Source organism: Trichechus manatus, unplaced genomic scaffold, assembly GCF_000243295.1.
Source record: "Trichechus manatus latirostris isolate Lorelei unplaced genomic scaffold, TriManLat1.0 scaffold00199, whole genome shotgun sequence".
Taxonomy (NCBI): domain Eukaryota; kingdom Metazoa; phylum Chordata; class Mammalia; order Sirenia; family Trichechidae; genus Trichechus; species Trichechus manatus.
Genome location: NW_004444135.1, coordinates 584,584 through 608,247, shown reverse-complemented (window position 1 = coordinate 608,247; position 23,664 = coordinate 584,584). Strand labels below are relative to the sequence as shown.

Here is a 23,664-nt window from a genome sequence, read left to right as displayed (position 1 = left end):
TGATTTCCAAAGTGGTTGTACCATTTTACATTCCCACCAACAGTGTATAAGTGTTCCAGTCTCTCCACAACCTCTCCAGCATTTATTATTTTGTACTTTTTGGATTAATGCTAGCCTTGTTGGGGAAACGTTTCATCTTTTCTTAGCTGCCACTGACATGAGAGCCAACCAGCCTGCCCCACAGAACCTCTCCATGGGCTCCCCACATGGAGTTGTTTGGCACTGGCTCAGCACTCCGGACGTTCTCAGAACTACACTGATCAGACTCATGCAGAGGTCAAATGCACATATGGGACATCCTGCTGTGTAGACATTCCCAAGGGTCACCAATTGTAGGGGTTCAACACTTTTGTTATCTTTGGGTCAGGTCAAATGAATTGAATACCATCTTTCTAAATAAAATACTAGGATGGACATTGAAATGCCTGTGTGGCCCGTCTTTCCTGGTTACCGGGGAAGCTGAAAAGGTCTGAACAGTCATTTAGCCCAGAACTCTGGCTTCAGGGAGAGACCATTTGACTCATCTAAGCCAAATAGCAATCTAACCTATTTTTAAAGTTGCTGGGAAGTTCACATGCTCTCTCGGTAACCTATCTCAGTGAATAATTATATGCTAGATATTTATATGCTTTACAATGCAGACGACATTTTCCTTAATGAAAAGTTAACATCTTATAAGCAGCAACTAGGATCTAGGTGGGTTTCCCAATAGTTTTAACCTAAATATTTTATAGAAGGATTATATTGTGATTTTTCCTTTAAATTCTAGTTCATTCTGCTTCACAAGTGTGGAAATACACTACTGAGGACTGTAATCACACAGAAACTGTGTATATAGAGGGTTTTTAAAAGAATATTTTCTAAAATTCTATGACTTATTGACCAGGGGACTTGAATCTTACATATTTTGTAAAGCACTGTGAGCTGATTTAGAACTAGCCTACCAAAAGTTTCCAGTAAGACCGAAAAAACAAATGGGATATAAAAGGTAACTTGTCTTAGAAGGGCAGAATGATCCAATCCAGTGTTTCAGTATATCCCTTCTAACACCCATTTGTATTCCAGGGGGAGAGGTGGGAAAGGAAAGGTGTAGCCCTGGTCCTGACAGCAGAAGCAGGTTTGGGAGAAGTCCAGTCAGCATGGCCTGTAAGAAGAGTTGTTTCTGGGTGTTCCTAGCCAAGTAATAAAATTAAGATGATAAATTGGGAAAAGCAACTTATGCCCCCAAAATAGGCACTAGATTTAAAAAAAACAAAACATTGCCGTTGAGTCACTTACGACTCATACATCTTTTGTGCTTAAAGATGCACCGACCAAAAGGAAGCCATGTACTTACTACTGGTACTGACTCACATTCAGTTCTCACTGCATGAAACATCTACTCCTCTGTATGTCTACTGGTCAAAACCTTCCCAAGCTGGAGTACAAACATACAGGAAAACCTGTGAAAGCCGGAACCTGTATAAGGCGGAAACCAGCCAAAGAAGAAAAACTCGAATATTTTCCACTAATACAGAATGACAGAAAAAGTGTTAAGACTGCACCCTGTCAAAGGTGGAAAACTTGCAAGACCCGGAAAAACAAAGCTGTCCCGGTGAGTTCCAGCTCTCACAGGTTTCACTATAGGTAGGTTGATGCAAATCCACAGACTTATTAGATTCATAACTCAAAGGGCACACTCCACTAATTTGTCATTTAAGCCAACGCCCTGCCTGTCCCCCCTCCCCCCAGTTGAACAAGCCCAAAGCTCTTTTAATCATGGCTTCATGCATTTCAGTCACTGACAAATGGCTCCCTCTCTTAAGTAAGAGTTAGTCTTTACCTAGGGCCTGGAGCTAGGAGCCTTTCACCCCTCCCCCTCCCCCTCCCGCAGAGGCCCAAGGCCATGGGGAGGGGCTGTACCTGGGAGGCAGCGGTGAAGTCCATATACTGGTGGCACTGCTCACAGTGGTGGAAGGTGTTGTAGGCTGCATATTTTGTCAACATCATGGACACCGTTTCTCGTTTCCTGGGCTCTTCAACCTTGGATTCCTTTATTGCTTCTGTGTATAACCAAAAAAATAAAAAATAAAAACAACAACCAAACCTGTTGCCACTGAGTCGATGCCAACTCATAGTGACCCTGTAGGACAGAGTAGAACTGCCCCATAGGGTTTCCAAGGAGCGGCTGATGGATTCGAACTGCTGACCTTTTCGTTAGCAGCCAAGTTCTTAACTACTGTGATACCAGGGCTCCACTTCTGTGTATAAACGGTTAAAAAACCATCCCGTGATACACATGTAAAGCCCTTATGCCTGGGAAGAAAAGTTTCCTACTCCCCAAAAGGGCTTTTTCAAGGATTCTATGATTATGCCCCGAGAGGCAAATATGGAAATTAAAAGTTGACATGCACGTGTGTAAGAGGGAGAGAGAAGACAAAAAACAGAGAGGAGACTGACTTAAGCTGCTCCCAAAGATTAAACTGCCCTGGGCCTCCCCTCTGATTTAGCTTTCCCTTGACCTTGACCTTCAGAGGAACAAAGCCTGGCTCCACTTGGACTGACCTTGTTTGACTCCTGCCAGCTTTTCAGTATATACCAGGCTCATTGCACTGTACTTGGGATCATGCACACTGACGTCAAAAGGCATTTTACTGAAGCTCTCAATGTCAGGCCAGGGCTCTCCTGCTGACTGGCTGACTTCACTGCTTTCACTCTGATCTAGGATGAGAACAAAAGTGTACGGTGCAGTCAGACCTCCCCCCTCCCTCCTGAGCGTCAGGGAGGAGAAGGTATGAGGCATAAACTGCAGAGTGAGCAGACAAAGGCATTTCTGAAAAAGGAGCTCTCCTGACCCAGGGCAGAAGGAACCAGAATTCTGCTAACTTCAGAGCCATGCTGGCAGGAAGGCTTGCCTGATGGTACTCAGGCTCCCTCTGCAGACCCAGTTCACAGACTGCCACATCTAAGACCCACCAAGTCTCCCTTGCCATGCCACCCCCAATTTCCTTAGAAGCTTGTTTAATTTTGAATTTTCTAAATTGTCTTAGAGTTTTAGTTGTGGGGTTTGTTTTTTTTGTTTAAAACAAAACACATTTATTCTCTTACAGTTCTGGAGATCAGAAGTCCAAAATAGGCTTCACTGGCTGAAATCAAGGTGTCAGCGGACTGTACTCCCTCCAGAGGTTCTGGGGGAGAATTTGTTTCCTTGCCTTTTCCAGTTCCTAGAGCTGCAGTCTTTGCATTTCTTGGTCCCTTCCTCCATCTTCAAAGCCAGCAGTGTACCATCTTGCTTCATTAGTCACACCATATTCTTCTGGGTCAAGTCTCCCCTTGCCTTTTTTTTGTCATTTTATGTTTTTATTGTTGAGAATATACACAGCAGAACATTCACCAGTTCAACAATTTCTACACATACAATTCAGTGACACTGGTTTCATTCTTTGAGTTGTGCCACTATTCTCACCTTTTTCCGAACGGTTCCTCCCCCATTAACATAAACTCACTGCCCCAAGTTTCCTATCTAATCTTTCGAGTTACTGTTTTCAATTTGATCCCATATAGACAGTTTTTAAAGAGCACAATGCTCAAGGCAGATGTTCTTTACTAATTAAGCTAAACTACTATTTGGTTTGAGGAGCACTGGTAGCACAGTGCAGCCCTGGTGGTGCAGTGGTTAAGTGTTCGGCTGCTAACCAAAAGGTCAGTGGTTCGAATCCACCAGCCACCCCTTGGAAACTCTTTGGGGCAGCTCTACTCTGTCCTACGAGGTCGCTAAGAGTCAGAATCGACTTGACAGCAACAGGTTTGGTTTTAGTTGGTGGCACAGTAGTTAAGACCTCGGCTGGGCTGCTTACCAAAAGGTCAGTGGTTTGAACCCACCAACTGCTCTGCAGAAGAAAGATATCGTGGTCTACTTCCATAAAGATTACAGCTTTGGAAACCCTATGGGCAGTTCTACTCTGTCCTGTAAGGTCACTATGAGCTGGAATTGACTCAACAGCAACGAGTTATTGTTAGGTTTAAAGAAGACTTCAGGATATATGTTGGGTTTAAGGTTTCAAGATTATCTCAGGACAATAGTTAATGGGGGTTCATCCAGCCTCAATGGCTCCAGAAAGTATGGATTCCATGAGAATTTGAAATTCTATTCTGCATTTTTCCCTTTGGATCAGGATTCTTCTATACAATCTTTGATCAAAACATTCAGTAATGGTAGCAGGGCACCATCCAGTTCTTCTGGTCTCATGGCAAAGGAGGCAATTATTCATGGAGGCAGTTAGTCATGTATTCCATTTCTTCCTCCTATTCCTGACTCTCCTTCTTCCTCTGTTGCTCCAGGTGAAAACAGACCAATTGTTGTACCTTGGATAGCTACTTGCAAGCTTTTAAGACCCCAGGCGCTATGCAATGAACTAGGAGGTAGAACAGAAGCACAAAACATGGAATTAGGCCAATTAACTGGGATGTCCCCTGAAACCATGATCCTAAACCTCCAAAGCAAGAAATCAAATCCCATGAGGTGTTTGGTTGTACATAAGCAGCCTCAGCAGCTGCTTTTTTTGTTATTGTTTTTGTTGTAAGTATATCACGCAACTTTTGCCCATTCAACTTTTCACAGGTGTACAAAACTTGTTGACAGCAATTACATTGATTGGACATGCAACCATTACCCTTAATCAATACAAATCTTCCATCACCATAAACTCAGTCCTCTCTAAGCAATAACCCCTTCCCTTTCCCCCTTCCCTCCTGCCCCTGGTAGCCACTAATAAACTTTGGTCTCTACACATTTGCCTGTTCTTGTCTTTTTATGTAAATAAGGTCATATAATATTTGTCTTTTTGTGATTGACTTATTTCACTCAGCATACTGTCTTTAAGCTCCATCCGTGTTGTAGCACATATTAAGACTTCATTTTTCTTTCTGGCTGAGTAGTATTCCACTGTATGTATGTACCACATTTTGTTTATACATTCATTCATTGATGGGCAATTAGGTTGTTTCCACCTTTTGGCTATTGTGAATAATGCTGCAGTGAACGTTGGTGTACATATGTCTGTTTGTGGCATTGTTTTCAAGTCCCTTGGGCATATTCCTAGCAATGGAATTGCTGGGTCATATGGTAGTTCTAGAATTCCCATTCTTCACAATGTTATCCATAATTTGTTATGATCTACACAGTTGAATGGCTTTGCATAGTCAATAAAACACAGGTAAACATCTTTCTAGTATTCTCTGCTTTCAGCCAGGATCTGTCTGACATCAGCAATGATATCCTTCATTCCTCTTCTTCTGAATCTGGCTTGAATTTCTGGCAGTTCCCTGTTGATGTACTGCTGCAGCTGCTTTTGAATGATCTTCAGCAAAATTTTACTTGTGTGTGATATTAATGATATTGTTTGATAATTTCCACTTTCAGTTGGATCACCTTTCTTTGGAATAGGCATAAATATGAATCTCTTCCAGTCTGTTGGCCAGGTAGCTGTCTACCTAATTTCTTGGCATAGGCAAGTGAGCACTTAATTGTACTCATGTGGAACCTGTACATAGATTAAGAGGCAATTGTTTGAACATAACAAGGAGATACTGTGTGGTTTAAAGTCAGGAAAGGTGTTGTGTCAGGGTTGTATCCTTTCACCATACTTATTCAATCTGTATGCTAAGCAATTAATCCAAGAAGCTGGACTATCTGAAGAAGAACGCGGCATCAGGATTGGAGGAGGACTCAATCACAACCTGTGATATGTAGAAGACACAGCCTTGCTTGCTGAAAGTGAAGAGGACTTGAAGCACTTATGAAGATCAAAGACTACAGCCTTCAGTAAGGATTACACCTCAACAAAGAAAACAAAGATCCTCACAAATGGACTGATAAGCAACATCATGATAAATGGAGAAGACTGAAATTGTCAAAGATTTTATTTTACTTGGATCCACAATCAACACCCATGAAAGCAGCAGTCAAGAAATCAAATGACTCATTGCATTGGGCAAATCTGCCGCAAAGACCTCTCTGAAGTGTTAAAAAGCAAATATGTTACTTTGAGGACACTAAGGTGCACCTGACCCAATGACTGTTTTCAGTTGCCTCATATACATGCAAAAGCTGAGCAATGAATAAGGGCGACCGAAGAAGAACTGATGCTTTGAATTATGGTGTTGGCAAAGAATATTGAATATACCATGGACTGCCAAAAGAACAAACAAATCTGTCTTGGAAGAAGTACAGGCAGAATGCTCCTTAGAAGCAAGGATGGCGAGACTTTGTCTCACATACTTTGGACATGTTATCAGCAGGGACCAGTCCCTGGAGAAGGACATCATGCTTGATAAAATAGAGGGTCAGTGAAAAAGGATGACCCTAACAAGATCGATCGATACAGCTGCTGCAGTAATGGACTTAAGCGTAACAATCATGAGGATGGCACAGGACAGGGTAGTGTTTTGTTCTGTTGTACATAGGGTTGCTATGAGTCAGAACCAACTTGATGTCACCTAACAACAACAACATGGTAGTTCTATTTTTAGTTTTTTTAGGAACTGCCACACTGTTTTCCACAATTGCTGTACCATTTTGCATTTCCACCAGCAATGGATAAGGGTTCCAGTTTCCACAAATCCTCAACAACATTGGTTATTTTCCATTTTTTTTAATCTTAGCCATCCTAGTGGGAGTAGAATGATATCTCACTGTGGTTTTGATTTGGACGTGGACAGTCAGAGATTTTAGGGTTGCATTTAGCAAGATTTCCAAGGTCTGCTGCACATTAGAATCACCTGGGGGGCTTGTAAACACTCCAATGCCCAGTTCACTCACCCCAGAGCAATTAAATCAGAATCTCCCAGGGTGGGGCCGAGGCATCAATAATATTGCTTAAAGCTTGTTGTTACCTGCTGTCAGTTAATTTCAACTCACAGAGAACTCATGTGACACAGTAGAGCTGCCCCATGGGGTTTTCTAGGCTGGAATCTTTATAGGAGTAGGTGGTTCCAATATGCAGTCCAAGTTGAGAATTAACTACTACTTTTAGAGCAAGGAGACTTGGGTTTGAATCCTGACTCTACCTCTTAGTACTTCACGCCTTTAGGTAACTTACTTGCAACACACCTCAGAGTCCCCAGATTGTTGTAAGGTAAATTGAAAGTGCTAAGATAGTATCTGGCAGGCACATGGCAGGTGTTCAATAGATGATACTACTAATAATAAAATTTATAAAATCAAAAAGTAGCTTAAGACAATTTTCAATGGTCAGAAAGAAAAAAAAACAAAAGTTCAAAAGCTGGAAGTACAACTATTACCTTTTTAACACAAATAAAATCATCTATTTTATATCCCTGAGCTGAAGTTCATGTTTTATTTAAAATTTAAAGCTTATTCTAAGTTGTTTTTTTTTTTTTTTTAAGTATCATTGTGCCTCTCCTGCGCACCACTGCCTTCACCGGCACTAAAATGAGGGAGAAGAAATAAATCCAAGCTAACAGCTTCTCACTACGAAGGCCAGGCTCTTCTCTCCGACTGGCTGTGGGCAGACCTCTCTCACAGTTCAGCAGCACAGATTAAGATCCCAGATCACTGTAGCATGGTCTGAGGATAAAAGTAAAGGCATCATTCTTTTGTGTATCCAAGGAGCTTGGTGGAAAAGGTGACAGGACTGGCAGCTCCCCTCTCCTCGGCTGGTTGTCTCTGGCTTTGCCCTCCTGGTCCAGGAGGCCTGGCTTGTTTCGAGGCCAACCTGGAGCTCTAGTTCCCCCCTGTGGTGGGCCTGGGGATCCGGCCCAGCTTAGCTCTAGACACAAGCAAGGAGACGTGGGTAGGATGATGAGAGCGTGAGAGAGAGATTGAGAGTGTGAGTGAGTTGTGTGTATGAGAGAAGAGAAATCGTGGATGTGTATTACTGAGGAATGGGAATAGGGCTGGAAGCCATAGGAAAATGACTGTGACTAATTTTACAAACAATCTTGTTCTGGACTAAACTAGACGCTTGAGCTGGTCACAGAATTGGTTTAACTATTTACGAAAAACAAGTGAGGTGAGATTCTCCAAGGGCTTATCTGCTGGAGAAGATACAAGAGCTTTTCCTATTCTGTTCTCACTTCAGAGGGGCTTGAGAACTTCTACCTGGTCACCCCTCCTTCCTCCTCACAGTTTCTCCTCCAGGAGAATCAAACAGTTTTGAGGCCACACTGCTCTTAGCCATGACCCCCTCTCTGGTCTCCAGGCTACAGAATGGCATCTAATGGTCTAACAGGTAACAGCTGGGAGCAGCGGGCTGGGAAGGGGAGAACTGGAGGAGGATGGCTGGAAATGACCTTAAGTTGAAACAGTCCCCACAGTCTTATCAGGCCCTGCCCCCGCTGTCTTATGCAAACCAAAGGGGTTTTGTTTGCAAGGGCAGTGTTCTGTTCTACTCAGAAATTTTCATTTCATTATGAAATGAAGATAATCCTATACCTTCAATTACAGCCTGCGGTTAAAACAGGAGATGTGCTCTGGCTAACCAACAAAGGACTAGTATCCAGAATAAAACTGCCCTGGACCCTTAAGCAGTAGACCACCACAAAATCGAGTTTCACTACGGTTTGACCATCTAGGTAATTAACCTAACAAGCCTTTATAAAACGCCCCTTTTGCCCCACGCCAGGCTGGGCACTGTGGGGAGTGGGAGTCCAAAGTCAGATACTCCATTCCTGCCCTCAGGAGCTAAAAGATAGCCACAGTTTACTTAGAATGATTTGCTCGCCACAGTGTCTCCAAGGCAAAACGCCTGGGGTCGGTGTTAAGAGGCCCTGCAGCACTCACCGGTGTTGATCTCTTCCTCGTCGTACACATCCACCTCCAGGAGCCTGATGAGCATGCGGAAGAGGATCCTAAGGAACTGTAAATAGGAGCCAGTCTTTCCCACCTGATGGAAATATTTTTAATTGGGGAGGGGTGAAGAAGACAAGGAAGGAAAAGAGGCTTCACACCTTTGCTCTCCCGTGCCGCCTCCTGCCTCCAGAGGCCTGAATGGGGCCTCAGGCTTTAGGTCGTGCCCACCCCACCCCTGGGGGCTCCCGTTCTTCTTGGGGAAGCTGGGCCAGTGCTAGCCGTGGCCAAGGCCAGCCCGGCCCGCCCCTACCTGGGGGGGGCCCGTCAGCAGCAGGCGCCGCGGGTGGAAGCTCAGGGCGCTGGAGTTGGGGTCGGGCTGGTTACTGAAGTCTGCGTGGTGCTGCCGGGCGGAGGTCCACTGCCGGTAGTAGAGGGACTGCTCCTCGCTGCTCATGTCCTTGTGCAGGAGCGGCCGCAGCGCGCTCACCCAGGCCACGTCGGCGTGGGGCAGCAGGGCCGAGGAAGCCGGCAGCTTCCCGCCCTTCTGCGGGCCCAGGAGGCTGTAGGCCGCTTTGGACAAGATGACGACAGGGGGCAGGGCCGTGTGCAGGCCCCTGCAGCCTCTGACGGGCTGTCCGGGCCACGGGAGGGTCCGGGGTCCGGAGGAGGACGACGAAGGCTTGGAGGTGGTGCTGCTGGCCATGTGGGGGCCCAGGGAATCGCACTCCTGTTTCAGCGTCTCTCCAGCCGCCGAAGTGCCGGCGGAGACCCCTTCATCCAGCCCCACGCTGGTGCCTGGGCTCTGGAAGCTGGGCGTCACGGGCTGCTTCTGGGACTTGTCGGCCGTGCTGGAGGAGCTCACCCCGTTCTCCATGATGGAACCTGGACCAGGACGGACAGAGCCGAGCCCACACCCACTCTGTTACCGACGCTAAGGTGTGCCCCTCCCGGGCTCCTGGCACCTTCCGCGGAAGGAGGGAAAGGCCAGGAGAGCGGCTGCAGCGCGGCTCTACTCCGCGCGCTGCAAAAACCCTGCGCTGGACCCTCTCCCTCTGCCTCTCCACCCTCCACCCTTCTGCGCCCTGCTCCCGCGCCCTGCTGCCTTGTCCTGGCTCCTGGCGGGTTTGGCCAAGGGGAGGCACCAGCAGGAAGTCGACCACCTCGCGCGTGGTCACCTGGGGCTAGCTGCCTCTCTCTACTGAGGACCAGAGCGCATGGGGGCGGGGGTTTCCCTGGGTCCCAGCAACCCTCCCAGCCCTGCTACTTCAGCTCAGGGGTAGAGGGCCCCCGTGGTTAACTACACCACATTCCTTTACTGAATCCTGCTCAGGTCTCTGTAAATGGTCCCTTTATTAAACTCTCCTTAAGTTACCTCCGTTGAATATGCCAGCTGATTCAAACCAGGACCCTGACCAGTGCAGGCTCCATATTCAAGTCCTGCTCAATGGCACTCGCTTGCGGCAGTGGGTAAGTTTCCCAGGCTGTAGTCGTCTCTCCGTGAACCCCCAAGTCAGGGTGAGGCTGTCTTCACGTGAAGGGGAGGCAGAGTCTACTCCATATGAGGCGCTGCTCTCCCCACAGTATCTCTGCACATTTGGTCAATCAACTTCAAATAGGGTCTACCCCAATAGCCCTGGGGCACAGTGGTTAAGAGTTTGGCTGCTAACTAAAAGGTCGGCTGTTCGAATCCACCAGCCGCTCCTTGGAAACCCTATGGGGCGGTTCTACTCTGTCCTATAGGGTCGCTATGAGTCGGAATACACTAGACCGCAACGGTTCCAATAGATCAACCACTTTTAGGTTTGAGGACAAACCAAAGCTCACCACCTTCGGGACTGAAGGCCCTGAGCTCACATTGGTGCTTCCCAGGTATGTATGTCAGTCCCAACCTTGGGAGATCTGAATGAATAGCTATCAACTGGAGACTATTAAATCCAAATCACTCCATTGCTCATCTGACTTTTGTGCCGTCCATCTTGTATGAGAACTACCTTTCCCTCACAGCCCTGACCTGCCACGTCCACAAGCCTGAGCACTTGGGCAGTGAGCACCCGGGCAGCCCGAGGCAGCCTAGGTAGGGTGCACTCGAGGTTTTGTGAGCCCAGTGGACCTATATAATCAATTAGTGGCCTCAGGGCAGTCTTCAGTACATAAATACTTGTCATTAAGTATTTAGAAAAGTCACTCATTCATTCAAACAAACATTTTGGGTCCAGTACTAAGCTAAAAAGCACAAATTTACCGCTTTAGGACCTAGAAGAAAATATCAGATGCATAATTACCATGAGATGATTAAGGATGGTAAAGACTAGGAAAATGGTGCAGGCTGGGTTGATCAAATTTATTTAAGCTATTTAGCCCACTCCCAAGCTCCATAAATGTTTAGAGAGAAGTGTTTTGTGGGTGTTAAACAGTCATGATTTCCAGGTATCTTTCCTGGGGAACTGGGGCCTGGAGGGGATGTCTGAGTCACTGAAGGCTACTCTGAAGCCTTGGTGTGTCTCAGTAAGTGCCTCTGGCTTCCATACCCTACCCACCTTCCTCCTCACTCTTGTCCCTTTGTCTCTTGAAAGAGAAAAGAAAGTACTGACCTGAGGTTCCCGTGACGGCACTGCTGTTGCTCTGGGGCCGCTCCAAGTCGATCAGCAGCTCATCCAAGTCATTCTCGCTGACAGTGGCTCTCTCCTGCTCCTTTCCACTAAGGTCCAGAGCAACTGCGGGCCCCCTGATGACCTCTTTTGAGACATAGCAGCACGCCAGACCCACCTCCTGCTCCAAGGCGGTGCGAGTTAAGTAACTTGAGTCAATTAAGCGGAGATCACAGTACTTCAAAGACCTGCACAAAAGTAGTCGTGCTTTTGGTGGTCCCACCTGGCTGTCCACCAAGTGTTTGTGTTTGCCCGGATATCTGGGTGTATCACGTAGCAGTTAAAATCATGGGTTTCAGTGCCAGGCGATCCTTGATTTATACCTCAGCTCTGCCACTTCCTAACTGTTATGACCTCGGGTGAGTCACTTAACCTGTCTGAGCTTCTCTTGCTCCAAGCATAAAATAGAATAGCAGTGGCTGGCTCAGATAGATGGTTATTGTAAGAATGGATGACTTGGTACTTGCAGGGCATTTAGGACATTGTCGGGCCCACAGTAAGCACTCAGTTAATGCTACTATTATTGTTGCTGTTGCCATCTGAACTATGGGCCTTAGAGCCTTGAAGGGTTTGGGAGCAGTGGATTAACAATGACAAAGCACTTCATCAGAAAAAAATTCTGGTTTGGGGCAGTTGCTTTTCCTTTCTTCCTTTCTGGGGGCCCTGCACAGATATTTCTCAAATGTGGAGCTCTTCCATTCCCAGAACTGCTGGGTGATCTTTGGAAAGTCAAAAGAGGAGAATCAAGGAAGGCTACATTTCTTATAGAGTCCTTGGGTGGCGCAAATGGTTAAGCGCTAGATTAGCAGCTGACAGGTTGGAGGTTCAAACCCACCCAGAGGTACCTCGGAAGACAGGCCTGGTGATCTGCTTCTGAAAGGTCACAGCCTTGAAAACCCTATGGAGCAGTTCTACTCTGTAACACATGGGGTCTCCACGAGTCAGAATCGACTCTACGGCAACTAACAACAACATTTCTTACATGCCAGCATAAAACAGTTCTCATCACTTACCAAACAAATGAAATGGTTAAGCTTCAGCTAAGTTTTACGTAAATGGACAACTAATGAAAAGTGAGAATTATTCAGATAGTACCTGGGAAAGGTTTCTCCAAGAGGATCTTTGCCAGTTAAAATCACAATACATGGTAGACCTTCTAAATCTTGATATGTCCGAGGGACCCACTCTTCTTGTTCATTTCCTCTCCAAGTCTGTAGAAAGAGACCCATAGCATAAAATTAAAATCCTTTAAGTTTTCACCTTTGTAAAGGTCTCCTAGGGCCAGATTTTAGACACAGTTGTGTTTCCAAATGAATTCCACTAAGTGATTCATATGTTTAATTGTTACTAAAAATCATACACAAAGCCCTTCTAGAAGAACGTGGCCTGTAGTTTTTATTACATTAGGATAAAATAGGAGATCTGGGTATATATACATCATGCATTAGCCACACAGGCCAAAGAAACATACAATGTGAAATACTCTGCCAGTGATGCACACCTTATAGATCCCTGGATAAACTACCTGACTCAAGCACTAATGGTAACGGTTTCACAAAGAATCTATTATGCATCAATTTCTATGTGTGCATGTGTGTGTATACACACATACATACACAAACACGTGTGTTTTTTTTTTTGTGCTTTAGATGAAGGTTTACAGAGCAAATTGGTTTCTCATTGAACAATTAATATATTGTTTTGTGACACTGGTTGCCAACCCCATGATGTGTCAACACTCTCCCCTTCTCGACCTTGGGTTCCCCATTACCAGCTTTCCTGTCCCTCCTGCCTTGTCCTTGCCCCTGGGTTGGTGTGCCCATTTAGTCTCATTTTGTTTTATGGGCCTGTCTAATCTTTGGCTAAAGGGTGAACCTCAGGAGTGACTTCAGTACTGAATTAAAAGAGTGACGTGTATATTTCTAGTAAATGCAGCGTAGATCTTGAAAACTCAACTTGTCAGAAAGTTTCTTTACAAAAATTCAACTTTTCATATATTTTCGTGTCAAAAGGGAACCATAACACTAGCTGGTTTAAAGTAAACAATTCTGGGAATAGGAGTCATATTACTTATAGCTTTCACATTAGACTCTTGATATCCTTGATATCCTTGATGTTTGAATTTTCCCTTAATGTATTTTAACATCCAGAAACCATCCATAGATCATGATTCCACCAGTAACAATGAGGTCAGGTTATAATGATGGAATAACAGATTATTATGTTTTACTACATGAGAAGATTTATTTTAAAGACATTGTCAAACAAATCTCACTTTTACTCGTGATCAATCAGAGCTAGCCAAATCCACTATAAAGTGCTTTTCCACCACATTGCTGCTGCTGCTGAATGACGGCTGCAATTCTTCTGTGGATCGACCATGTCCTCAGGATGATTTTACTACAGAAGGGATTGAGTTCAAGGAAATCTACTGAGAGCATCACATGCCTTCTGGAAAAACTTACTTAAATGTTGTATCCTTCTCAAGTGCTTGTTATTACTTAAAAGTTAACCACTAATACCTAACAGGATAGTTTGGGGTAAGAACAAAAATGAGATCATCTAATGGAAGGAGAGGCATTAAATTTTACTCAAGACTAGAAACAAAAGGCATACCCACACCATCCCAAAAACAGAAAGGAGGTTGGTAATTTATAAATGAACAGGTGAACCAGACTATCTGGCAAGGCAGCAGCTTTGCTTAGGATGTGAACACCCCAACAGAATCTCATATTTTCACTCCCACACAAATAGTACGAAAATATGGATTGATGTGACCCAGTGGTTTTGAGAATATGCAATTCTCTTATATGTAGCTGGTGCCGGGCCACTACTCACGGAAATGAAACGAAACATAACTGATTTGAGAGGTGATTATTGGAGACCTCTTTGGATCTAACTCTGAGTCTTCCTTTATGGCACGTTCTCTGCACCGTGGACCAATTGCGTTTTAAAAGCCCTACAGGGATTCTGAGAACCTTCTGCTTGATTGTGGTTTTCAAACTATGGCCCAAGGGGTAAATGACTTAGGACTGGCTATTTAAAACCCTGTGAAGCACAGTCTACTCTGACACACATGGGGTCACCATGAGTTGGAATCGACTATGGCAGCTGGTTTTTTATTTATACTGACTTAGTGACTGGCACTTCTGAAGGGTCTGAACAAGTGATCTTAAACTCTATAACTAGCTGCAAATTAATCAGTGTAAGCCGAGACCCAGAGAAGACCCTGCAGCCTCACATCCATTCAGACAGTCTCCTGTCACACAGTGGTGTGATTATTTGCTTTTACCAATTCTTCATCCATTGTTTGTTGCTGTTGAGTCTATTCCGACTCATAGTGACCCTATAGGATAGAGAAAAACTGCCCCATAGGGCTTCCAAGGCTGTAAACTTTACAGAAGCAGACTGCCACATCTTTCTCCAAGGAGTGGCTGGTGGGTTAACCACCGACCTTTTGATTAGCAGCCGAGTGCTTAACCACTGTGCCACTAGGGCTCCCTCCTTCATCCATTAACATTATTCAAACCATCCCAAGCCCTGTGTCTTGTCCTGATGAGTTATACTGTGAGAAAGATTTCAGGACTTGTATTTGTTATTTATCCTAAGAATTCTACTGTAATGTGATCCATGACTAAAAATTTAAAATTGTGAACACATATCTATATCTATATCTATCTATATCTATATCTATATCTATATCTATATATATATATATATAAAATATAAATGTTAAAACTTCCATTAAATATAAGAGTTTCTATTTTTGGACAAATTTATTCTAGTTGCTTATTGAGCAAGATGTTTGCATTTTAGATGATTCAGTTTAGGTTAGCTAATAGAATTATATTTGCAAAATGCTTTATGAACACTAAATTGTAATTCCCAAATTAGAGCTCTCAGAGGTCATACAGTCCAACTCTCTCATTCTGTAGATGAGAAACTGCAGCCAGGGTGAAGATGCAACTCCCCCAAGACTACACGCTTTCTTTTCATAAGATTTGTGCAGAACTAGACTTTTTTTAAAAACCCAATTAGCTCATTATTTAGTGTGCTGGATGCAGATACCATGCTGATCTAACTCGGACTTACAGTACCTAGCTCAGTACCATAACTAGATGTATGCCAGTATTTTATTAAGTGCTTTCTAATGGCTAGGACACAATGGCTTATAAAAGTCTCCAGAAAGACAAAACAAAACAAACCTCAGCAGGGCATAAGGTAGGGAGCTAGGTGAGTTGATTTAGGTATCGTACTCCCCATCCATGCTTACCATATGGAAGCAGTCGGTCACTGGCCATGCAGAGGAAGCAGTGAGGGGCTTGATCATGCATTAAATGCCTATATTGGATGCCTGGATGAGTCTCAGTCTAGCCAAGGCCTTGGGGCTGAGGGCCAAAGCAACTCCAAAGAAAGAACAAATTGTTGAGCAATCCACATGCAAGAGGGCTGGGGAATGTTCTGCATGAGTACTAAAGATAAAACAGAATACTTTACCGACTGTAGAATGAGCTGACAGATAGGCTAGATGGACAGGAAGAATGAGTGTATTGATAATACTTAAAGGAGTATCCCACAGAGGTCTGAGGGAACAACTTACCTTTTTTTCTGAGAAAACAGATGGCCATGGGCTAGATGCATCTTGAACAAGGTCAGTAAACATGGGGTCAAATTGGGTCATGTCACTTTTGCACCTGCAGTTGGAGAGCACTGAAGACCAACTGCATGCACGTGTTAAAGAGGGGACTTGACAGAATCTCTGCAAAGTGATTCCAATTAAGAAAGTGACTGTATCCCTTAGATCATCATGGAGATTGAATTCATACATGTGCAAAAGTATATTAAACTCAGGCATTTGAATTGCCTACATAGGGTCCCTGGAAAACAGAGACAAATGGTATTTTGAAGGAGAAATATCTGCCCATTGCTAACCTTTAATCGTGCCACAAAGTGAGGTGCCACATTGAGTTCAGAGGCCGGGTTCCCAAGGATGATCTCAAAGCGGTACTGCAGCCCCAGCTTGTTGCGCACCTCCTGCAGCCGCTCCTTGGCCAGCATCGCCAGCTGCATGGAGGGCACCCGGATGATGAGCATGTGCCCCCTCCCACTCTTGTTTTTTCCTGGGGAGCTGAGGAGGTCATCCATAATGCTGAGTGTCTCTGGGGTGCTGTGGTCTCGGAGGGTTGCCATGGTGGTGAGAGCCATCAGAGCCTCTGAGTACTGCTGGATGAGAAGATAGCAGCGGACCACCATGCTGTGCAGCCGGGGGTACCTTCAACAGAACACAAGGGACCAGCACTCAGGCAGCAGGACCAGCTGGCAACAGCAAGGACTGTGCAGTAAGAATGCATATCAGCATGGCAGGAAGCGGTCACAGAGCAGTGGGGGCTTTAGCTCTAGAATGACCTTGAATCCCACATTACCAGAAGGAAAAGCTGAGCTTCCAAAGCATGTGGGTTATAATCTGTCGGGGTAGGTTAAAAAAAAACAAACCCATTGCCTTAGAGTCAATTCCAACTCACAGCAAACCTATAGGACAGAGTAGAACTGCCCCATAGGGTTTCCAAGGAGCAGCTGGTGGATTCAAACTGCCGATCTTTTAGTTAGCAGCAGAACGCTTAACCACTGTGCCACCAGGGCTCGTCAGGGTAGGTACAGCAAGTTAAAGAAGTGTAGGGATGGTCTAGTGATGCTTCAGGAAGTGTGGTCTGTGGACCAGCAGCATCAGCATCAACTGAGAGCTTGTTAGAAATGCAACAGAATCAGAATCTGCATTTTAACTAGATCCCCAGGTGACTAGTATGTGCATTAAATTTTAAAAAGCACTGGCCTCTCCAGGCTAATTGTTGACAGAGTCATAATGGAGAATCCCTGGGTCCTAACCTCTTGCTGGTGTAGTAGAAAGGCACTGGGTTAGAATCTTGGCGCTGTCAGTTGAGTTCTCTGATACTTAAGAAGGAAGCTGAGACATTAATGTAATGTCTGAGGAGTATCAGGCATAAAAAGGGTAATTAATATTACTAGTTTGAGGTCAGCCCCACAAATAGCAATAACTCTATCTTCCCATAAAATGTGCCTTGGTGCTGGAGGAAAGGTGGAGCTGATTGGAGAAACAGCACCCCCTAGTGGTGTGGTCTCCTAATAACCTGAGCCCCAGGTTCCTTCCCAGAGTAATTTGGAGGCCCGGGAAGGGGAAAAGAATCAGCCTCTCCTCATCCCGACATCCCTACCACCACTCTCCCACTTGCCTGGACTTTGTTCAAATTGGCAATTTTTTACAATTACAGGGCAGGTAGGAAAGAAATGTCTCTTTTACGTGCGATTCTTCAGGAATCCAGGCCTGCAGCATAAAAGCATGAGTACAAATGGGCAAAGAGGCCCCACCTGCGAGCATGAAGGGAAGCTAGTCAAGAAAGTGGGCGCTGGCAAAGTGAGGCCCCAGGCCCAAGGCTGGTTAAGCCTCCCTTGGAGCTGGCAAAATGCGTCTTAGTCTGTGAACTTCCCTTTCTGGTTGCCAGCTGGTGGCACATGCAGCCAGCCAGCAGCTGGGGAGGCTCATGTGGGATTTCACCTTTGTTCCACTTGATGATTCTATTTAAAGAGAGACAACTGGTCCACAGGCCTTGCACAGAAAAGCCCAGGGTCAAACACCAGTTAGAGTCATCAGATGAATAACATGGCTTTGTAGTATTTTAGAGCATCAAGGTCCCTGTATTCTAACCACTCCACCTCATTGTAGAAAAACAGGTTAAGGGACTCAGCTGAAATTCAGTTACTTGCACAAGATCAGAGACAGAGCTGGATCTAGATTTTATTCAGGTCTCCGATTCCCCAATGTCTGACAGACTGTGCAGACAATTCACAAAGATTTCTACATAGAGGAAAAGTGTAGAAATCTTTTGGTTCAATCAGGCCTGGGCCAGTCCCTTAAGGTGTTCAATAAATCACTGCTATTATTAGTCTGAGGTGGCTGGCCTTGAGACAACTCAGCACAGATGATTCATGTTTAGCCTTAATGTTTTTTTGCTGGGTCACAGAGGAAAGCCAAAATTACAGTAATTGTTACCTTTAATATACAGACATTTTAATTTAATTTCACACTCTGAATTATGAATTTAGAAATGAATAATTTTCCCAATCTGCTATCATTTCATTAGACTGTAATTGTAGTTTTGTAAGTATTACAAACATTCTAATAGAAATTAATGGAGTTATCCTTTAAAACACAAGTTATGAAACTGAGTGATGTTGCTGTACAGAATAAGTTCCAAGCTGGCAGATGGAACAGGTGCAGGGCAGGGGTGGGAGTGACACTTAAAGGGGAGATTCATGGGGTGATTTTGGAGATTTAAGATCACACGTGCTGTGAAAGAATTTATGTCACAGTATCAGTTAAGACTTCTCAAATAATCCAACAGCTGGGAAAATACACCCTCTCCTTTCTTATCAACATGGTTAGTTTCCAAAGACCAGTTGTTATGCGAAATCAGTGTTATGCAAAAACGGAGGATGACTACATCATTACAAAACTGCCAAATTACATCATTAGATAACTGCCAAACTACTGAGAATCATGGCCCAGCCAAGTTGACACATAACCTTAACCATCACAGCCAGCATTACTCTCTCACCTCGCACCCTGGCATTCGTTACTGCCAGATGTACATCATTAATGCACAAAATAGTGGGATAATAGGTTTTTTTACTATTGTCATAAATGCAAAATGTCAGATGAGACAGTTGATAAGTGAGGAGAAGGTGTATAAAAACCTCCTCCAAGCCTGCTCCTTTTCCTGAAGTAGCATTGTAACTTGCTAGATAGGATGCATTCACCTGTCCGTGTTTTTCTTTCTCATTCTTTTTTCTTAGCGGTTTCCAGCAAAATTATAGGCTGTTCAATAGACGGCTTGTGCCAGCTGGAGCCAGTATGGGTTTTAAGAACTGAGCTCCTAAAAATTAGAATGTATCTCATAAAATACAACTCAATTGCTTCCCTACTAGATGACCAAACATATAGAATATTGTGTATGGGAGCTGTGGGAGACAGGGTAGGACCTCTAATAGGTTAGGCAAATTTCAATACCCCTACCTAACCTTTGAGTCAGTGATTCAAAGTCCGAGAGGAAACACTTTATTCTTCCAGAGCTTGACCTAGACCTGGGGAATAAAAAGAAGGCAGAGAAGATGGAAATGACATGATCCCTAATCTCTGAGGTCAGGGCCTGAAGGAGGGGCCTTAAGAGCTGACCTCACTTAAATTGTCTGATTATTCCTTAATTTTCTCCAGTTTATACTCAAAATCTCTCATAGTAAAGTTTAGTTTTTACAGAATCATCTGAGGCTACTTCCTGTGGTAGGCAGAGGAGAGAAGAGGGAACTGTGTAAAAGTCCAGGGTGTATCGCGGGGGAAGGCCAGACCTCAGAGGAATGGTCTTCAATAAGCAAAACCCTCTCAGCCTTTTAATCTCCTGGCGGTAGCAGTGAAGCATGATTGGGAAACAATTCAGATCACTTAAAGTGGTGCTAGGTCCCATTTTGGGCCATGATTTTCCTTTGCTGAGGAGGCCTGGTAGTGTAGCAGTTAATCACATGGCTGCTAACCAAAAGGTCAATGGTTCATATCCACCATGTGCTCCATGGGAGAAAGACGTGGCAGTCTACTTCTGTAAAGATTACAGCCTTGGAAACCTTATGGGGTAGTTCTACTCTGTCCTATAGGGTCGCTATGAGTGGGAATTGACTTGATGGCAATGGGTTTGGTCTGTTTTTTTCAGTTCCTTTCTTGACCTTGGATGATCATATAAAATCCATATAAGTAAAGGTCATCTTAGGAAAGGCTATTTTTATTCTGCCTTTGCAAGTACATTTGCATAGCATGGGCTTCACCAAAATCCCCGTGACACTGGCACAGAATGTTTTTGGCTGTTTTAGATATGCAAGTACAGCTAAAGAAAAGGTGGAAAGCTCTTATTTACCTCTCCAAGAGCGTGTTCACCATTTTTTCAAAAGTCTCGTCACACCTCAGAAGTGGACTGGTCACCCCCCACTGCAGAGACTTGCTGTACTCATTCAAGCCAAAGTACAGCTTCTCCTCACAGCCCATGTCCTCCTGATTCAAAATACAGAACAAAACCCAGTTAAGACAGCATGCAACGTATCTTGTTTTCTAAGGGGGAAAATACTCTGTAAGATGTTAGTTCCTGGAAGGTAAAAAAAAAAAAAAAATTGTTTAGTTATATGACCTGATACCAACTCTACAATCATTTCTGCAGCAACTAGTGGAATGTTGGGAGAACCTGGCTGGTGCAAATGGTTAACAAGCTATGCTGCTAACCAAAATGTTGGTGGTTTGAGTCCACTGAGATGCACCTCAGAAGAAACTTCTGGCGATCTACTCAAAAACCCTATGGAGCACAGTTCCACTCTGACACACATGGGGTTGCCATGAGTTAGAATCGACTCAACAGCAACTGGTTAGTTAGTGAAAGGTTCACATACTTTCTTAAGGTAGATGGTAACTCTACAGATGGTTGGTTTTCTTTTTCTTTTATCTACATACTTTCTGAGGAATAGCATTTTTTAGGGCTGGCATGACTACAAGGTCAGAGGGTTTCAACCTCCATTCTTTCCCTACTCTAGGAAACGTTCTATACTGATACATATGATATACACAAAACTGTGGAGACTGGCAAATTAAAAAAACTTCTCTGTTACAGGAAAGTTTAATTTTTCTGGCACCATTTAATGATGGTAATTCATAAAAGCTTATCTTTTATGAACAAAATTTATTTCAAAAAATGGAATATATGCACCTTTCTGTCTTCTTAAACAGAATACACAGCATTTAGAGTTGGGAGGCAGAGCCAACATGGCACTATAGACAGAATCACCACGCTGTCCCTCCACAGCAAAGACTTGAAAAACTAAGTAAACCAGAGACAAACGTCAATCCTGGAACCCTAAGTGTCAAATGAAGAGATAAATTAACCAAGCACCAAATGGAATAAGAAACTGACAAGAGAACAGAGAGCAAAGAAAGCTACAAGCGGAGGTCCCCTATCAGCTAATGCAGCACGGATCCTCCATCTTAGACTCCTGTCGGAGATCGGCAGACAGGGAGTATGGGAAAGCAGATTCACAGAGCTCCCAGGAGACAGAGCACCCAGTAACCAGTGAGACATGCTTTCCCACCCCCTACCCTGCCTCCCCCTGCTCGACCTTTGCCGCTCACTGGTGGGCCGATCCCCAGCTTCCTGGAGGGCCAATAAGCTGCTTCCTGGTGGGCTGATCGCCGCTTCTTGGTGTGCCATGACCACGGCATGGGAGGCGCTGGTTCTGTGCTGCATGGGTTTGCCCCCCCCACACTGGCTGGCTCCTTCATGGCCATTTCTTTGTTGCTGGTATTGCTTTTTTTGGCCTCTTTTGTTTCTTCCTTGCCTCTCGCCTCCTCCCCCTCCTTTCTCTCAAACACCTGACTCCGTGTGCCATCTTTGCTTCTTTTTGACAGGCTGTGAAGCACTGCTCAGCTGGGGAACCGCTTCCCCGGTTGCTTCCCTGGTCCGTGAAGCCACGCTGGTGGGATCCCTGGGGTTTTTTTTTTTCTGGTTTGTTTGTTTCCTTTTTATTTTTCTTCATTTCTCAGTTTCTCGTCTCTTTTTTCTTACCTTGTTTTCCTGTCTCCCGAATACCTAGCACTGTGTATCATCTCCACCCCTTCTAGCCTGGCTGTACTGCGTGGCTTTGGAGCCACTTCCCCAGTCTGCACAGCCAAATCAGTGGGATCCCTGGGGAGGGGGATTTTTTTTTTTTAATTTTTAATTTATTTACTTTTCGTTTTTGTTTTTCTCCATTTCTTGGTTTCCTGTCTCTCCACTCCAATGACAAGCTCCCTCAGTGCTTTTTTTTCGCTCCTGTTTCTCTCTCCTCTCTCTCTTTTTTTCCATATCAAACCTAGCTCCACACATCACAACCTCGCCCTCCCCCTCCCTCCTGCCTATCTGTACTGTGTGCTAAACATGAGGGGCACAGGGATGAACTAATGGTACCTGCCCTACACTGACCACCAGCTCATCTTGTTGGCCCAAGTATGTGCCACAAACTCATCCCAGACCTTCCCCTTCAGCTGGACCTACCCTGCTGCACCACAGGTAAGCAACTGGCCCTGCTCACTGGACAAGGAGGTGAAAAATATCATGTCCACAGACGAGCAAACAACAAAGAATGCACAGCCCGCCTGCTCAGACATAACCAAATAAAACAAAAAAGTAGGATGAAACAAACAGATCTACAATCAATAAATGAAGAAAATAACTACTGAATGTCCCAAAGAGAGCAGACAATATCAAAATATATTAAAAAAGGCCAGGATGGTTCTAGCAGGTGTCCAAAATAAAACAGCAGATGACTTTCCAGTAGAAGAAAAGGCACTAGAACTACCTGATAGGGAATTTAAATCTCTAATATTCAGAGTTATCCAAGAGTTGAAGCAAAAAAGGAGACAAAATGAGGAAAAAATACACAAATTCATGGACAAGGCAAACAAATTCATGGAAAATACAGACAAAAAAATGGAATAAATCAGGAAATAATATGGGAACAAAATGCCAAAATAAATTCACAACTAGAAATCATACAAAAACAATAAATAGAAATCTAAAAGATAAACAACAAGATTTCAGAAATGGACAGTGTCATAGAAGGGCTGAGGAACAGGTTTGAAACAATGGAAGACAGGATTAGGGAAACTGAAGACAAACACTTGGATACAACTTTGTTTGAGGAAAAATCAGAAAAGACAACAAAGAAAAATGAAGAAACCCTGAGAATTATGTGGGATACAATCAAAAGCAAAAATCTGCGAGTGATCGGAGTTCCAGAACAAGGGGAGAAAACAGAAAACACAGAAAAGACTGTTGAAGAACTGCTGACAGAAAACTTCCCTAATATCATGAAAGATGAAAGCTGACCATCCTACAAGCTTAATGAACCCATACAGGATAGACGCCAAAAGAAATCACCAAGGCATATCATAATCACCCTAGCTAATACCAAAGACAAACAAAGAATCCTGAGAGCAGCTTAAGAAAAACAAAAAGTCACATACAGAGAGGAAACAATAAGACTAAGCTCTGATTACTCAGCAGAAACTATGCAAGCAAGAAGGCAAAGGGATGACATATATAAAACCTTGAAAGAAAAAAAATTGCCAGCCAAGAATAATATATC

The 23,664-nt window shown here is 44.2% G+C and overlaps 1 protein-coding gene across 1 annotated transcript in view; it reads right to left on the bottom strand.

The window, feature by feature from the left end:
* GREB1L (GREB1 like retinoic acid receptor coactivator) overlaps positions 1 to 23,664 on the bottom strand; it is a 167,892-nt gene that overhangs the window by 10,980 nt on the left and 133,248 nt on the right. The window contains exons 16-23 of the mRNA XM_004387917.2: positions 20,415 to 20,548; positions 16,372 to 16,711; positions 12,535 to 12,650; positions 11,383 to 11,627; positions 9,102 to 9,673; positions 8,783 to 8,885; positions 2,545 to 2,700; positions 1,903 to 2,042 (exon numbers count right to left, since the gene is read on the bottom strand). Coding sequence (XP_004387974.1) covers positions 1,903 to 2,042; positions 2,545 to 2,700; positions 8,783 to 8,885; positions 9,102 to 9,673; positions 11,383 to 11,627; positions 12,535 to 12,650; positions 16,372 to 16,711; positions 20,415 to 20,548 — 1,806 coding nt within the window. The remainder of the gene's footprint in view (positions 1 to 1,902; positions 2,043 to 2,544; positions 2,701 to 8,782; positions 8,886 to 9,101; positions 9,674 to 11,382; positions 11,628 to 12,534; positions 12,651 to 16,371; positions 16,712 to 20,414; positions 20,549 to 23,664) is intronic.